At 35.0% G+C, this 18,838-nt stretch overlaps 1 protein-coding gene across 1 annotated transcript in view; it reads right to left on the reverse strand.

Annotated features, from left to right (window-relative positions):
- LOC126814436 (protein prune homolog 2) overlaps positions 1-18,838 on the reverse strand; it is a 164,792-nt gene that overhangs the window by 80,624 nt on the left and 65,330 nt on the right. The window contains exons 6-8 of the mRNA XM_056099899.1: positions 14,398-14,559; positions 9,376-9,470; positions 1,558-1,713 (exon numbers count right to left, since the gene is read on the reverse strand). Coding sequence (XP_055955874.1) covers positions 1,558-1,713; positions 9,376-9,470; positions 14,398-14,559 — 413 coding nt within the window. The remainder of the gene's footprint in view (positions 1-1,557; positions 1,714-9,375; positions 9,471-14,397; positions 14,560-18,838) is intronic.

Below are 18,838 nucleotides of genomic sequence, written 5' to 3' on the forward strand. Positions count from 1 at the left end.
GAAAATGATTGTTGGCTGTCTGGCAAACATTGATTGAACATATTTAATAGGAAATGGAAGAATCATTTTTTATATATATATATATATATATATATATATATATATATATATATACCTACCTAAAGATAACATATATAACAGAACCAAGCGAGCACAGTCCTTTAAATAAATAATTTCATACAACATCTAGTATAACCAGCGGCTGCCAGGCAGGATACGCCCACATTTTCGAGAGATGGATAGAAAACAAGCTAAAACGAAAGTGATTTTTCCTACAATCAAGGGCCATAATTCAGGAAATTACAATTCGATATGCGCAAATATCGAAAGGAACCAAGATCTTTGAGTTATAAACTTACATTTCAAGTTTCAACAAAATCGGATAAAAATTGTAACCTCTATAGGGTCCACAACCTTGATATACCATATTTTTACGCTATTTGAGAACGAAGGGCAGCCATTTTATCTGTCAGTTTTTGGCCGATTTTCACGAAATTCGAACTCAGTCGTCCTTAGGGTGTAACGGTGATATAATAATACGATTTTTTAAATCGGATGATAATTATGACCTCTATAGGGTCTACAAGCTAAAAACGTGATTTTTCGTACAATCAGGGGCCATAATTCAGGAAGGTACGGTCCGATATGCGCGAATATCGAAAGGAACCAAGATCTTTGGGTTATAAACTTACATTTCAAGTTTCAACAAAATCGGATAAAAATTGTGACCTCTATAGGGTCCACCATCTTGATATATCATATTTTTACGCTATTTGAGAATGAACGGCGGCCATTTTGTCTGTCAGTATTGGGCCGATTTTCACGAAATTCAAATTCAACCGTCCTTAGGGTGTAACAGTGATATATTAACACGTTTTTTTAAATCGGATAAAAGATATGACCTCTATAGGGTCCACAAGCCAAAAAACGCGTTTTTGCGTAAAATCAGGGGCCATAATTCATGAAGTTACGGTCCGATATGCGCGAATATTGAAAGGAACCGAGATCTTTGTGTTATAAACATACATTTCAAGTTTCAACAAAATCAGATAAAAATTGTGACCTCTATAGGGTCCACAACCTTGATATACCATATTTTTACGCTATTTGAGAATGAAGGGCAGCCATTTTATCTGTCAGTTTTTGGCCGATTTTCACGAAATTCGAACTCAGTCATCCTTAGAGTGTAACGGTGATATAATAATAAAAATTATGACCTCTATAGGGTCCACAAGCCAAAAAACGCGTTTTTACGTACAATCAGGGGCCATAATTCAGGAAGTTATGGTCTGATATAAGCGAATATCGAAAGGAACCGAGATCTTTGGGTTATAAACTTACATCTCTACAGTGTTCACAAGCCAAAAACGTGATAGATGCCAATATCGAAAGGAACCGAGATCTTAGGGTGATAAACCTATATTTCACGTTTCATTGAAATTGGATAAAAATTGTGACCTGTAGACTGTTCACAAACAATTGTGGACGGACGGACAGGGGCGACGACAATATACGTCCACATGAAAATGTGGGCGTATAAAAACTAGAATGACTAACCTGTTGTCTATATATACGACTGTCTGAATATAATGCTAACTGACGGTTTGTAACATCATCACTTTTGCCTAATGTCATCAAAACAACAACTTGAGCACCAAAAATTTCAGCAGATTTCTTTAGCTCAGTTTCCAGATTTTCTCTAGCAAATAGATCCTGCAAAGTTAATAACAAGATTAAATATCCTGTACCAATACATGATCAAGTTCACAGATTGTAACATCATGATCATGTACCATTATTTATAGTCACTAAATAAAAATAATATCAACACAAATTTTAATATCATGTACCAATATAAAAGAAATAAATGACTACCAAAAAAAATAAATTCTCATATCCTTTCATTTCACATCTGACGAGCAACACCAGTTTCACTGATTGGGTTGTCTTATAAACAAATTATCAAACTGATTTAAAACTATGTTTGAATCTGTTGATAATTGTCCTAATATTATTCATATTATTCTAAGCGTAATAATTTTCTAGGATTCATTTTTTAAATTTTCTTTTAAAAGACACATTCCTTCCAATTATTTACGTTTTTCAAAGTGATCAAGGGCCATAACTCTGACATTAATTATCGGATATCGTTGAAAACCAAAAGACTTCTTTGTCTCATGAGCTTAAACACTGTGTATAAATTTAAAGTCAATCGGATATTAACTTTAGCCTCTCGAGCGTCCACAAGATTTTTCAAAGTGATCAAAGGGCCATAAATCTAGTAGTAATTATCGGAAATCATTGAAAATCACTGGGCTGTTTTGTCTCACAACCTTAAACACCGTGTATAAATTTAAAGTCAATCGGATATTGACTTTAGCCTGTAGAGCGTACACAAGATTTTTCAAAGTGATCAAGGGCCATAACTCTGGCAGTAATTAACGGAAATCATTGAAAACATTGTGTATAAATCTTAAGTCAAAGGGATATTAACTTTAGCCTCTAGAGCGTCCACAAGTAATTATGGATGCTGGACCGACGGAGGCGACGACAATGTGTAGCTTGTTTTCTCTGAAGAAGTAGGTTTTTAGACTTACGAAACGTTAGATACTATAAAAGATGGTTTTGTGATACCCATGACTTTGTTTTTAACCTCTCCTACTACTAGTGTCACTGTATTAAGTTTATTATGACTTCGATCCCATCTAAGTTTATGTTATTCAAATGGTTTTGGATTCCTCTTTCTTTATATATTTGGATACATTTCAATATGGGTGTATAAAAATCGTTTTTTTACTTTTCTCAAAGATGCCTTTCTGCATACAAATTGTGTAATTTTAAAATATAATTCTACTAAAAAAAGTGCTTCAAATTCCTCTCAAAACATTTTAAAGATATATTATGGAAGAATTAGATAAAAAGCTGGTTGTTCTTGCTATAATAGTTCAAAAATAGATAATGAAATATGAACATTATTGAAAATATATTCAAATTACTTTATTCTAAGCGAAGTTGTGAGTGTTTGTAGTTTGGATTTTTTATTATCGTATCAACAGTCTGGACAATTGCGATTAAGTTTTGATTATCCATTTTATCGTTCAATTTTTAAATCTCTGCCATTCGCTTGTCTAGAGAGTTGATTATTGGCTTGTCATGTGAATAAATGTCTCAATAAGAATTTATTTACCAAAATTGCTATACTTTCATCGCAAAAAAAATAACCGATATATACTTTAAATTTTCCCAATATTTCAGTTGATGTTTTGATAAGGATTTAATCCAAAGATATATTTGTAATACAAGTTTACAACATAGGTGACTCTATCAAAATGCCAGGCTAATCTATTATTTATATTAATCAGCAGATGTTGTGATATGTTTCACTGAATGATAAATATAAAATAGTCCAACAATGTTAAACTCATCAAAATATACAGCTATTAATGGCTTCTAATTTCTTAATGTCAACGTTTCCATAAAACATTTTCTAAGATATAAATTTTATACAAACGTCAATTCTGACTATATCTGGTAAATTAATTGTGTATGTAGTGGAAATTAATGTATTTTGATATTTCGGATCATCTGAATCTGATAGATGTATATGTAATATATTACTGTATGTAAATTACAGAAGATTATCAAAACTTCAGTCTGAGATAACAGCAGGATCAAAACACCAAGTCTGTGGGGTTTTTTTCTATTTCATAAACTGATTTTCACTTTTAAAAAAAAACCAGATTATTTCTGGGCTGACAATTGAATAATCATTAAAACTAAACATAACTTTTAACATTAATATTTGCAAGATCACCCATAGTAATGTGTGTACCAATATGCACATCCTGTAATGTTATTTGAGTTTCGATAAGAAATTTTAGTTTTTCTAAAATAGATCCATTGTGATTTTGACTTTTCTTTTTACAATTACGTCTTTATTAAAAGATTGGTTGCCAGGCAAGGAAACATACGCCCACACCAACTTAATCGTCCGTGCAGTCAACAAGAGTTGTCGCATATTTTTACTTTTGTCGGTAATGAAACATTTATAATACACTAAAATCTAATTAAGATTAACAACTCATTAAGTAATTATTAGAAAATCATTAAATTTGTTTGGTCCATGCTAATGTTTAGTATACAAAACATTTAATATCATGGAATTAGCTGTTTAAGTTACCAAAAATCATTGAAAATCAATATACTTGTTCGTCTCAAGGCCTTAATCTCTGTATCAATCTAAAGTCAATCGAAACGATTATATATAGGTGTAAACACAGTGTATAAATACACTCAAAGCCATTAAAAGCGCAATGCCAAATTCAAAGTTTATTTACTACAACAACTTTTAACAAATGTACATAACAATTGACAAATCGAGATAACAAGCATCTGTGGATAATTTCATGAAAAAATTCACTAGTACAAATGCACAAAACCGAAACGTCAGACAACCATGAAACAAAGCTGAAGTCAATATCGGGTATGTCCACCCCGAGCACTTACACATGCCTGAAGTTGTCTTGGCATGGACTGGCACAGATATCTCACTACACGCTGTGGGATTGTTTGCCAATGATTTTGGAGTGCCTGTGCCCACTCTGCAACAGTTCGTGGTGGCACGGCTTGAGTTTGAACACGTCGTCCAAGTTCATCCCAAAGGTGTTTGATCGGGTTCATGTCGGGAGACATAGCGGGCCAATTCATAACACGGACATGATGATTAATCGGAAAGTCTCTTGTCAACCTGGCAGTGTGTGGTCGGCCGTTGTCATGCTGCAAATCTATCTGTCGACGGACGTCATGTTGAGCCAGCAATGGAAGCAACACCGGACGAAGGATGGCATCAACATAATGTTGAGTGTTGAGATTGCCTTGGACCACCACCAACTGGGACCGGAAGTTGACGTTGATAGCGGCCCAAGCCATGACGCCACCTCCCTCGAAACGATCCCTTTCCAGCGCGCAGTTACGAGCAAAGCGTTCATGTCAACGTCGGTAGATACGGTGACGTCCATCAGGAAAACTGAGGTTGAATCAGGATTCATTCGAGAAGATGACATTTCGTCATGGTGTGTTGTGCAGATACCCCTGATTTGCGGCCCATTGCTGTCTGGCAAGTCGATGACGATGCAAAAGGATTTGACCTTGGTGAGGTCGACAGCAGTGTAACCCAAGAGCAGCCAGGCGCCTTCGGACTGTTTGAGGGCTGATCTAGCTGACGTTGCCGTGTTCCAACAGTTCCCCAGGCAGTAGCAGTAGCTGACTGGAACCTGTTGCGCAGATGCTGTAGTCGGATGTGGTGATCTTGAGCAGCGGTTGTTACAGGTGGCGCTCCAGGTCAGGGTCAATCGGCAACTCTTCCAGTGGCATGGAATTGACCTTGGTAAGGTCAATGGCAGCGTAACCCAAGAGCAGCCAGGCGCCTTCAAACTGTTTGATGGCTGATCTGACGTTGTGTTCCAACAGTTCCCCTGGCAGTAGCAGTAGCTGACTGGAACCTGTTGCGCAGATGCTGTAGTTACAGGTGGCGCTCCAGGTCGGGGTCAATCGGCAACTGTTCCAACAGTTCCCCTGGCAGTAGCAGTAGCTGACTGGAACCTGTTGCGCAGATGCTGTAGTCGGATGTGGCAATCTTGAGCAGCGGTTGTTACAGGTGGAACTCCAAGTCGTGGTTAATTGGCAACTCTTCCAGTGGAGTGGATTTGACCTTGGTAAGGTAGACGGCAGAGTAACCCAAGAGCAGCCAGGCGCCCACGGACTGTTTGAGGGTTGATCTGACGTTGCCGTGTTCCAACAGTTCCCCTGGCAGTAGCAGTACCTGCTGTAGTCGGATGTGGCGATCTTGAGCAGCGGTTGTTACAGGTGGCACTCCAGGTTGGGGTCAATCAGCAACTCTTCCAGCAGCATGGAAGCATTGTCTGAGGCGAGCAGTGGTCGATGGGTGAACATTAAAGTGTCTGGCGATGGCTACCTGTGAAGCCCCCTGATCCAGCATGCCAATAGCTCTGTTCCTGTTTTCTTGTGTAAGACGTGGCATTTTTCCAAAGTGATGAATGTTGAAATTTTGATCTGTATTTAAAGGGCCAGAGTTCAGGGAATACACGTGCAAAACATGTGACATGAGACTGCTTAAAATCGTGAGAAAATACAAGTGTTGCGTTTGCATAAACAAAGTTCATTACCGAGAACTGACATTGGGTTCAAACCCAGAGTGGAGTGATTTACGGCACTGTGCTCTATGAATGATTGATTTAGATTAACTGAAGCTGCAAGTAATGTGTAAAAGCTCATCGTATGACGTATATAATTTAAAGTTTGGATTTCATAGCAGCCAATAATTGATGGATTACATCTAAGTTATAGACGAAGAAGTAATGATACATTTTAAAAAATTGTAAGTTGTTCATTGTTGCATACATTTTGGCCGACGTTATATGAATGTACAGTGCGTTAGATAAAAATCCTAACCGATACAGAATGCCGGTAAATGTTTTCCCGAGATTACCTAACTCATTTTGTTGTTATTCAAACCGGCCTGTACATTATACATGTACACGTTTTCGCGGCAGCATTACTGTATTACAACTCCTTCAATTAATTATAGACAATATTATTTCGACCCTAGCTTCTTGCGAATTCCTTGGAAGCGTGGCAAAACACGATGTAACGTATCTCGGGAAATTCAACGGCTCGTCTAATAAATGAACGCCCTAGATAATTGAACGGAAAGTCCATTTTTAAACGCATCTCGGGAAATTCAACGGCTTGTCCAATAAATGAACGCCAAAGATAAGTGCACGGGTAGTCCATTTTTAAACGCATCTCGAAGAAACAAAAGCCGTTGACATTAATCTAAACCATAGTACTAATATAACCATTTTTGTTATTCTTCAACGATTTTTATCAATTATCGAACGGGGTTTTGAAATTAAACGGTATGAATAGTAACCAACGCTAAAAAACCCATATTAAACGATACCATATTTGTAGTGTGAGATCTTTGGGATATAAACACATATATTAAGTTTAATCAAAATCGGACAAAATTTGTGACCTTTTACATTATTTTGTCGAGCAGTTTCGGTCCAATTTTTACCAAGTTCAAACCCAATCTTCATCAGGGGCAATAATCCAGGAACTTACAGGGGTAAATAAGTCATCCAAGACTGTTTCTCAATCAATAGAATTACAGTGCACTCTATCACATCCGACCTCTGATCACTCCGGCACTCTGTTACATCCGACACCATTTTCATGTCTCGATTTATTTCCTTATTACTTCAGCCAAAAAATCTCTGGGTAATTCGACCTCTGTACGTTCCGGATTACGACATCAATCAGCCGTCCTGTCATACGATTTCCATTGAATCGACACCGTATAATTCGGCCTTCAATCGGTGGGTGTGAAGCAAACACTTACCGATCAATTATCCGTGAGATTAAAACTGGATGGGTTTGAAGCCACAAAAGATTAACAAGAAATCACCCATCAATTATCTGTGAGATTAAAACTCGCTACCGTGGGTCTTTGTATATTACTTTGATAGTTTTTATCTCTTGTACGACAGTTGTGACAAATACTCAAGAATATCCTCAAATTTTCCCCCGAATTCACAGTCGTAAAAATATTCCTAGCACCTGTTGGAAACATTCGTCGGCATGCCGATTGAACCTGAATAACCTATACGGATCTCTTCGAACTGTGTGCCGACGACCTGGGATGCTCGAGTCACAGTCCGGAACGTCCCGAATTGACAGCTGACAGGCTGCTTGAAATTCACGCAGACTGAAGAAGGGCACGTTATAAACAATTATGGCATTTTCCCCAAGAAATCCCATGTCACCCAGTAAATCTTTGTGATAGTAAATAATGCTAATATCTCTATTAATACTGAGTGGCATGTACAAGTAATATGTATTGTGTGAATTTATACACAATGTTCCACCATAGTATCCAAATTATGATTTAGATCAGTTTCAAATATTTAAAATAGACTACTACCTTCGATATTTCATTTACATACCTTAACTAACATTTATTTTTTTTGTCCCGTCAATTTCTTGGACTTCACAATTATGTCTATTTACCTCTATTTTCAGGGTTTGATACTACTTTAGTACTATTTCTTACTGCCCTATTGCTGCTGTTTAGGACAGATTTATTAAACTACAATTCACTATAATATATAACAAGCCAACAGTGAGGCTGATGTCCCCCGCCGAAATTGCAAAATAAATAGATGACACATATTAATTAATCGCACATTTATTTTTTTCACTAAGTTTCATCACTCTCTATCAGATAGAATCAAGATTATCTTGTCCCAAACCATCGACAAATGAAATCGATTAGCTCTGCTTAGCTTCAGCTCGAAATTTTAATTATTGAACTCAGTCAAGACATTCACCTAATGAACATCTACATATACATCAAGTTTAAACATTCACCTAATAGACACCTATGCCAAGTTTGAACATTCTACCTCAATTAGAAGGAGAGTTATTGTGTTCCAAAGTTTCTACCAATCAAATTGCTTATCACTCTGCTTACCCTCAGCAAAAAATGTTCATTATCGAACTTAGTTAAGGTATTCATATAATAAATCTATACACCAAGTTTCATCAATCTCACTTAATTAGAACTAAAGTTATCGTGTCCCAAAGCATCAACCAATCAAATTGCTTATCTCTGCTTACCCTAAGCGGAAAATCCTCATCTTCGAACTCCATCAAGGCATTGACATAATCAACACATACACCAAGTTTGAACATTCTAGCTCAATTAGGAAGAGAGTTATCGTGCCCCAAAGTATCAACCAATCAAATTGCTTATCTCTGCTTACCCTAAGCGGAAAATGCTCATCTTCGAACTCCATCAAGGCATTGACCTAATAAACACATACACCAAGTTTGAACATTCTAGCTCAATTAAAAGTTATCGTGTCCCAAAGCATCAACCAATCAAATTGCTTATCTCTGCTTACCCTAAGCGGAAAATGCTCATCTTCGAACTCCATCAAGGCATTGACCTAATCAACACACACACCAAGTTTGAACATTCTAGCCCAATTAGGAAGAGAGTTATCGTGTCCCAAAGCATCAACCAATCAAATTGCTTATCTCTGCTTACCCTAAGCGGAAAATGCTCATCTTCGAACTCCATCAAGGCATTGACCTAATAAACACATACACCAAGTTTGAACATTCTAGCTCAATTAGGAAGAGAGTTATTGTGTCCCAAAAAGTGTGACGGACAGACAGACAGACGGACGGACGGACGGACAGACAGACGGACAGACAGACAGACGGACGAACCCATTTTAATAGTCCCCTGCTTTCTTCGAAAGGCGGGGGACAATAAATAACATTTACCGTTATTTCCATTGTAACTGAGCTCATGGCCACTGTTAAATTACTACTTTCGATTAATTTGACGTCTTTTTCAAGAATTTCCATGGTAGTCAAATCTGTTTTAAAAAAAGAAAAAATGAAAAGAATTAATGACCACAAAACTTCTGTTGACAATTTTATAAATGTTAGTTTTAAAATAATCAAACAACAGAATTTTCTAAATGACTGTTTGTGTGTATTTCAAATTACATAAAAGAACTACAATATACATAATGCTGTGATATTTAAAGTAAAATGCATTGAATCCTAAATCCCAACCCAACTTCATATTTGAATCCAATGTAGGGTAAATGACGTGTAATAATTGATGATGAACACTACATTTTAATGAGCATTATTATTAGAATAATATATATCTGGATCAGATAATCTAGGTACTGCAACATAAGATAAAGATAGGTTGCCATGCAACGAAACATACGCCCACAGCAGCTAAATCGTCCGAGCGATCGAAAAGGGTCGTCGCATATTTATTCCTTTAATTGGGGACCTTTACAATACATTTCCATACAGATCAGATCATAAATTTTGTCGTTTGAGGGTTCACAAGGTTCTACAAATTGAAACAAGGGTCTCAACTCTGGAAGTAATCTACTGAAATTGTTGAAATTTGACAGGCTTTTTCGTTTTACTAATTTGAATAATGCATATAAATTTCATACAGATCAGATGATCACTTTTGTCATTCAAACGTTCACAAGGTACACAATCGCCATAACTCTAGAAATTATTGATGGAAATTGCTGAAATTCAATAGACCTCTGTTTCACAAATTTAAATGATGCATATAAATTTCATACATATTGGAGGATAACATTCATCAATCGAGCATTAACATGGTTGAACAAAGTGCAACAAGGGCCATAACTCTAGAAGTAATTATTGTAAATTGCTGAACTTCAATAGGCTTCGTGGTTTCACTAATTTAAATAATGCATATAAATTACAAAAAAAGATCCGATGATAACTTTCGGCATTAGATCGTTCACAAGGTCCAATAAAGTGAAACGAGCATAATTCTAGACGTAATAAACGGAAATTGCTGAAATTCGATAGGATTGTTCTTTTAACTAACTTAAATGGGACATATAAATTTCATACAGATCGGTAGATAACTTTAGAGGTTATAGCGTTCACAAAGTGCAACAAAGTGAAACAAGGGCCATAATTCTAGAAGTAATAAACGGAAATTGCTGAAATTCAATAGGATTCCTCTCTTGACGAATTTAAATGACGCATGTAAATTTCATACAGATCAGCAGATAACTTTTGGTGTTAGAGTGTTCCCAAGGTGTAACAAGGGTGATAACTCTAGAAGTAATTGACGGAAATTGCTGAAATTCAATAGGCTTCTTTGTTTCACTAATTTAAATCATGTATATAAATTTCACAAAGATTGGGTGATAACTTTTGGTGTTAGAGCATTCAAATGGTTCAATGAAGTGAAACATGGGCCATAACTCTAGACATAATAAACAGAAATTGTTGAAATTCAATAGGCTTCTTCATGTCACTAATTTAAAAAATGTATATAAATTTCAGAAAGTTCGGAAAATAACTTTTGATGTTAGAGCGTTCATAAGGTTCAATAAAGTGAAACAAGGGCCACAACTCTAGACATAATCAACGGAAATTGCTGAAATTCAACAGGCTTCTTCGTTTCACTAATTTAAATCATGCATATAAATTTCACAAAGATTGGGTGATAACTTTTGGCGTTAGAGCATTCACAAGCTGACAAGGTTCAATAAAGTGAAACAAGGGCCATAACTCTAGACGTAATAAATGGAAATTGTTGAAATTCAAAAGGCTTCTTCCTTTCACTAATTTAAATAATGCATATAAATTTCACAAAGATCGGATGATAACTTTTGGCGTAATAGCCTTCACAAGGTTCAACAAAGTGAAACAAGGGCCATAACTCTAGCCGTAATGAACAGAAATTATTGAAATTAGATAGGCTTCTTCATCTCATTAATGTAAACCACATATAGCAATTTTAAAACAATCTGATAACAACTTTTGGACGACAGACGGACGGGGGCGACGGCAATATACGTCCACATTTCCATGTGGGCGTATAAAACCCAATATCTATAAACATGATCATCATTGAACATAGTGGAGGTATTCACCAAATTTAAACCTTCAGCAAGTCTGGACGTTCTAACTCAATTAGAAGCTGGGTTATTATGTCTCAAAACACAAAAAGTACACAAAACGATCACAAGAAAGTGGCATTGCTAAAAAAAGTTAAATTATATCATGTGCACTATATCAATTCCGACAAAATCAGATTAAAATTATCCAACGTGACAGATTTTAACACGTTAATAAGGTGTGATGAAAAGTTATTTCTATAAACTTATTAAAATATTTTGCTTTCATCGGAAGTGGGTTCAATTTCACCAATTATGTTGCATTTTAGTGAAGTCATTTTGAAAAAAATTGTATTTTTGATTCTTCAGAACAAATTTTGACCAGCAAAATGATGCAAATGTTAATATGACATGATTTCTTTAACTGATTTTCAACAAGCATTTAAACGAGCATTTGAAGAATATTGCTGAAGCAATAAATATCCCCTACCAGCCCTAGAAATTGTATAATACATTCAATTATAACAGGGATGATGCAGCAAATACATTTCTGTCAATATGTAATCCAAACCAGCGGCTGCCAGGCAGGATACGCCCACATTTTCGAGAGATGGATAGAGAACAAGCTAACAAGAAAGTGATTTTTCCTACAATCAAGGGCCATAATTCAGGAAATTAAAATTCGATATGCGCATATATCGAAAGGAACTGAGATCTTTGTGTTATAAACTTAGATTTTAAGTTTCAACAAAATCGGATAAAAATTGTGACCTCTATAGGGTCCACAACCTTGATATACCATATTTTTACGCTATTTGAGAACGAACGGCAGCCATTTTGTCTGTCAATTTTGGGGCGATTTTCACAAAATTCAAACTCAACTGTCCTTAGGGTGGAATGGTAATATAATAATACGTTTTTTTAAATTGGATAAAAAATTATGACCTCTAATGGGTCCACAAGCTAAAAACATGATTTTTCGTACAATCAGGGGACATAATTCAGGAAGTTATGGTCCGATATGGGCAAATATTGAAAGGAACCGAGATCTTTGGGTTATAAACTTATATTTCAAGTTTCAACAAAATCGGATAAAAATTGTGACCTCTATAGGGTCCACAACCTTGATATACCATATTTTTACGCTATTTGAGAATGAACGGCGGCCATTTTGTCTGTCAATTTTGGGCTGATTTTCATGAAATTCAAACTCAATCGTCCTTAGGGTGTAACGGTGATATAATAAAACGTTTTTTTTAAATCGGATAAAAATTATGACCTCTATAGGGTCCACAAGCTAAAAACGTGATTTTTCGTACAATCAGGGGCCATAATTCAGGAAATTACGGTCCGATATGCGCGAATATCGAAAGGAACCGAGATCTTTGGATTTTAGACTTACATTTCAAGTTTCAACAAAATCGGATAAAAATTGTGACCTCTATAGGGTCCACAACCTTGATATACCATTTTCTTACGCTATTTGAGAACGAATGGCGGCCATTTTGTCTGTCTGTCCCTAGGGTTGTAACGGTGATATAATAATACGTTTTTTTAAATCGGGTAAAAATTATGACTTCTATAGGGTCCACAAGCTAAAAACTTGATTTTTCGTACAATCAGGGGTCATAATTCAGGAAGTTACGGTCCGATATGCACGAATATCGAAAGGAACCGAGATCTTTGGGTTATAAACTTACATTTCAAGTTTCAACAAAATCGGATAAAAATTGTGACCCCTATAGGGTCCACAACCTTGATATACCATATTCTTACACTATTTGGGAACGAATGGCGGCCATTTTGTCTGTCAATTTTGGACCAATTTTCACGAAATTCGAACTCAGTCATCCTTAGGGTGTAACGGTGATATAATAGAACGTTTTTTTAAATCGGATAAAAATTATGACTTCTATAGGGTCCACAAGCTAAAAACGTGATTTTTCGTACAATCAGGGGCCATAATTCAGGAAGTTACGGTCCGATATGCACGAATATCGAAAGGAACCGAGATCTTTGCGTTATAAACTTACATTTCAAGTTTCAACAAAATCGGATAAAAATTGTGACCTCTATAGGGTCCACAAGCTAAAAACGTGATTTTTCGTACAAACAGGAGCCATAATCCATGAAGTTTCGATCCGATACATGCCAATATCGAAAGCAGCCAAGATCTTTTGGGGATAAACCTATATTTCAAGTTTCGTCGAAATTGGATAAGAATTGTGACCTGTAGAGAGTCCACAAACAATTGTGGACGGACGGACGTCCGAACGGACTGGGGCGACGGCATAATACGTCCAAATGAAAATGTGGGCGTATAATATGTACAGAATAAAATTTGTAAAACTGAATTTTCAATGAATTAGTACGTACTTAATTTGAATCAGATACCTTATAGTTTGACCTAAATAAAATATCTCAAGCAAACAGAATTTTCATTGCTAACTTTTAAGTGAAAAAGGGCCAAAATTGAGTTAAAATTTACAGAATCCCACAATGGACAGAGAGAAACACTTTAGCTCTCTCCAGTTTCACAAGATCTGGGATTAATAAAGTCGTTATTTTAGCAGGGGAATTGAAAAAAACATTTCTAATTTCTCCATAACAATTTTCGAGTAATAGGTATGTAAAGTTTACGAACATAATTAAACAAATGTTAAATGGTTTCATTGATACCGTTACTGACACTCTTTATTTAAACGTTAAAGACCCCTGGTTAAACTCAGAACAGCTGCATCGTTACCAGAGTACCGTATTTAATTTTTGTACCACTCAATAAGAGATCCAGTGACCCATCTCTAGTCAAAGATACTAAACAGCATATAGCCTATAACAATAATTTTTTGGACTTTCAGAATATTATAAAATAATAGCATTTTACCTGACATATCAAATTTAGCGGCATTTATATCATCAAATAATGCATCTCTTTCAACGCCCATATCTTCTAATGATTCTTCTAATTCATGTACCATCACACGATCTTTATCTGTAGTCTTTCCCACCTCAGGGGACATATTAATGGTGTCAATTAATATAGTTCCTGTAATGAAATCAAACCACTCTGTTTACATATTTAAAATCTGCCATATTGAATTTCTGTGTCATTAATAAAAGCAGTGATAAACTTCTATTGATTGTTATTTATAGAAGTAAAAAACACCTCCCATGTAAAGATTATATAATCTATTTCAGGTCAGCATAAAATTAGAGATGATTAGCAATAAGGTCTGGCTTATGTTCTATGATAGAAAAAAATAATGCCATGTAACCAATTAGGAGATAAACACCTACTGCATAGAATATAATATATATATATATGTAGAAGTAGTTAGAGGATTCCATTAGCAGTAGATAATATATACCTACATGTATCTATTATATATAATAGATAATATTAGATAATGTAGTTACCTACATTACTTTGAAAATTGTATGAAACATGTCAGTAATAAAATAATCATCTAGAATGGACGCATTTACTTTATTTTACGTATATATACGTCAGTCCAATTAAGGAAGTTGTAAAATGTGGAAGGGATTATTGCGGCACGTGTAAATATTTAATTGAAGGTAAATCATTTATATTTGACAGTGGAAAATTTTTTTTTGTCAATGAAAGTATGAACTGTAAAGTAACTCATGTATTATATGTCATAAAATGTAGTGGCTGTGCCGAACGGAACATCGGTTGCACGAACACGTTACAAAACAGAGTAACGGTTCTTAGACAACATATCCGGGAACCAAATTTAAGGAAGATCCCTTTAAGTGAGCACCTTGATATCTGAGGTAAAGGCGAATTCGAAATATACCCTTTAAGATGCCGTATTCAGAACCAATGAAAATGAGATTGAAGGAACAATATTTTATTGACAAATTTAAACCCAAATTAAACATTTCAAAATAATTACAATATTATGCTATATATGTATTATATATTATCTACTTCATTATCATTATATTATTGTATGTTTATTCTTCCATGACGTCACATCATTGTTATTGTTATTGTATGTCTTGACAAGCTCAGGCGAAACATGTACTTTCTTTAGGCATTTTTATCTATATGTATGAAGTTAAAACCGTAGTAGTGTTCATATATAAAAAAAAAAAAGGTTAAAAATGCCTAAAGAAAGTACTATTGTTTACTTGACTATTATTATTAGACAAACAATAGTACTTTGTTTAGGCTTTTTTAACCTTTTTTTTTTTATATAGAATCGTCTGTATAGTAGCCTATTTTTTAAATGACATAAATGGTCTGTTGTGGGGCCAAGAAATGCTACACACGAGATAGGCAAGGGATTCACATGCACAGGTTCTCCAAAAAATGCAGAAAGGAGTCGATTGGGGAAAGTGAAAGTAAAAAGTAGTGGATGGAAGCCTGTAAAAACACTTTCTTGTGTGATGTTAGTGGCCTATCATTCGGTTTTTTTTTTAACGATTTCAAGTGACTATAGATTGTTATTGTAGTTCAGAGAAGTTCACAACCTAATGACATTCACGTGTCATTGGTTATTTTTATTTTATTTTTTGATGAATGAATTTTCAGAGATTTGTTATGAACTTGAGAATGACACTTTGACAGTGTTGGCCCAAATATAGGCCTAGCCTAAATAGTAGATGTTTTTTAGATTTAAATTTCATCTGTACGGCATAAAGTGTTGCGGTTTTGGTTAGTTTGTATAGATATGTGTAACGACTTCATCCATGAGTGAATTTTCTAAAAAAAATTTTTTATGTACTTGGGAATGACACTTTTGAGTTTGACACAGTGTAGGCCTACAGTAGTATCTATAGGCCTAGCCTAGTTAGTAGATGTTTTTCGATTTAAACTTCATTGATATGGTCATTTTTTTTTTAATAAGTGATTATATTTGATATCTTCATCCAGGAATGAATTTTTAACAATTTGTTATGAGCTTGAGGCACACAGTGTAGGCCTAGCGAAGTAGGTTTAGGTGTTTTTCGATTCAAATATCGTCAGTATGATATAAAGTGTTGCAGTATGTTACACAGTTCCCACCTCTTATACTGACTATATATCTTATACAGAACTGTCAGACAGAACTCATTATTAGTATTTCACACTGGGTATTATTATTCGGATTAAGCTGTTCAGTCTGAAAAACTTGTTTTTATTAAAACTATTATTATTCTTTTTCAGGTCTTAGTGAGGAGTTGAAATATGAATTTCGTTTTCCTGTTATTTTGATTAAAAGGCTAAAGCATCTATTTATGCTCCTGAATTAACATTGTATACCAAAAACTACATGAGATTTGTTTCCATGGAGATAGAAAGAGAGATTTTTCAAACAACTTTCATGAAATTTGGACAAAACTCAAGACCTGAAGATACAATGCAGTCATTATTACATAAAATCAAGGGTCATAAATCACAGATCACCAAATATTCCTACGCTGTCACCCTCGAAACAAAGGCCAAAGCTATTTTTAGTCTTCTTTCCCCTTTTGCATGGTGATTTTTGTTGACTTTTTGGTGTAGAATCGAAGAAAAGGGTTTGAAAATACATTTTCTGCAAGGTTTTGGTGAATATTCCTAATTTTGATGCGTAGGGATACAAGAGTTGAGAGGTTGGTTAGGTTGAAATGTAGGGCCAAAAATTGCATGCTTACTTGTCTCTACTTCCAGCTTGTGTATCTCAAGTTTTTCATGAAGAACCTCATACGTGCTTTTGGGCAAGAGGTTGCCACATGTTGCTCCATCTGTGGTAGTAAACGTTCTACCCAACCAAAATTTTGGGAAAAGTTAGAGCCGGTCTAAGATACGAGAATTAACATTAAAATGTCAATGGGGAAATCTTTAGTGATCTGTGGCCATCTATATATATGCTGAAAATAAATAGACATGTTTGTCTAGTCATAAAGCAATGTTAGCGTCGACAGTTCTCAACAAAAAAGGGTCATAACTCTAACATATTAATCTGGTTTGGCCAATATATAAGTTTCTTGAAAGTATGACAAAAATTTGATAAAAATAGTAGCTTCTTTTGTGCTGACAAGAAGTGTTGATGGATTGCCGGATGGAAAGAAAGAGTTATACGTCCACATGAACATGTAAACATCCACAAATATATACAGTTAGCATCCTTAAACCAATCATCGAACGAATTTCTAATGGGGTCACAATTACTAGGTAACTTGATGCATAAACAGCACTACAGCAGGAACAAAGTTATTGCAGTCTCCACATAAAAAGATAGGTTGCCAGGCAACGAAACATACGCCAACAGCAGCTAAATTGTCTGGGCAGTCAATAGGAGTTGTCGCATATTTTTACTTTTGTTGGTAATGAAACATTTATAATACACTAAAATCTGATTAAGAGTAACAATTCATTGAGTAATTATCAGAACAGAATTTGTTTGGCCCATGCTAACGTTTATAGTATACAAAACATTTATTACCATGGATTTAGCTGTTCAAGTTACCAAAAATCATTGAATATCGAAATGCTTGTTCGTCTCAAGGATGTATGAAGTTGAAACCGTATTTCTATTATTTATAGAAAAAATAATGGTTAAAAATGCCTAAAGAAAGTACTTTTGTTTAATTGTCAACATGTTTTGGCTAAGCTTGTCAAGACATACAATAACAATAACTGACGTCATGGAAGAATAAACATACAATAATATAATAATAATAATGAAGTAGATATATATAGCATAATATTGTAATTATTTTGAAATGTTTAATTTGGGTTTAAATTTGTCAATAAAATATTGTTCCTTCAATCTCATTTTGAATTCGCCTTTACCGCAGATATCAAGGTGCTCACTTAAAGGGATCTTCCTTAAATTTGGTTCTTTGATATGTTGTCTATGAACCGTTACTCTGTTTTGTAACTTGTAAGTGCCACCGATATACAGTTTGGCACAGCCACAACATTTTATGACATATAATACATAAGTTGCTTTACAGTTCATACTTTCATTGACAAAAAATTCTTTTCCACTGTCAAAAATAAATGATTTACCTTCAATTAAATATCTACACGTTCCGCAATTATCCCTTCCACATTTTACAACTTCCTAAATTGGACTGAAGGATTCAAATTTAGCCCTAGTTAACAGTGATTTCAGGTTTTTAGGTTGTCTTTTTGAAGGGATAAACGTTAGTGTATTAATAAGTTTTTTCATTTTTTTTATCTTAAGTAGTGGAAAATGTGTTTTAATTACGCTGGAAAAATTAGGATTGTGAGGATTAAAGGTGGTGACAAATGCAATTATATTGTGATTTATATCTTTTATCTTTACCTGCCTCAATTCCGTTATCGGTATTCTACTAGCTCTTTGAAT

Source organism: Patella vulgata, chromosome 3 (assembly GCF_932274485.2).
Source record: "Patella vulgata chromosome 3, xgPatVulg1.2, whole genome shotgun sequence".
Classification (NCBI taxonomy): Eukaryota; Metazoa; Mollusca; class Gastropoda; family Patellidae; genus Patella; species Patella vulgata.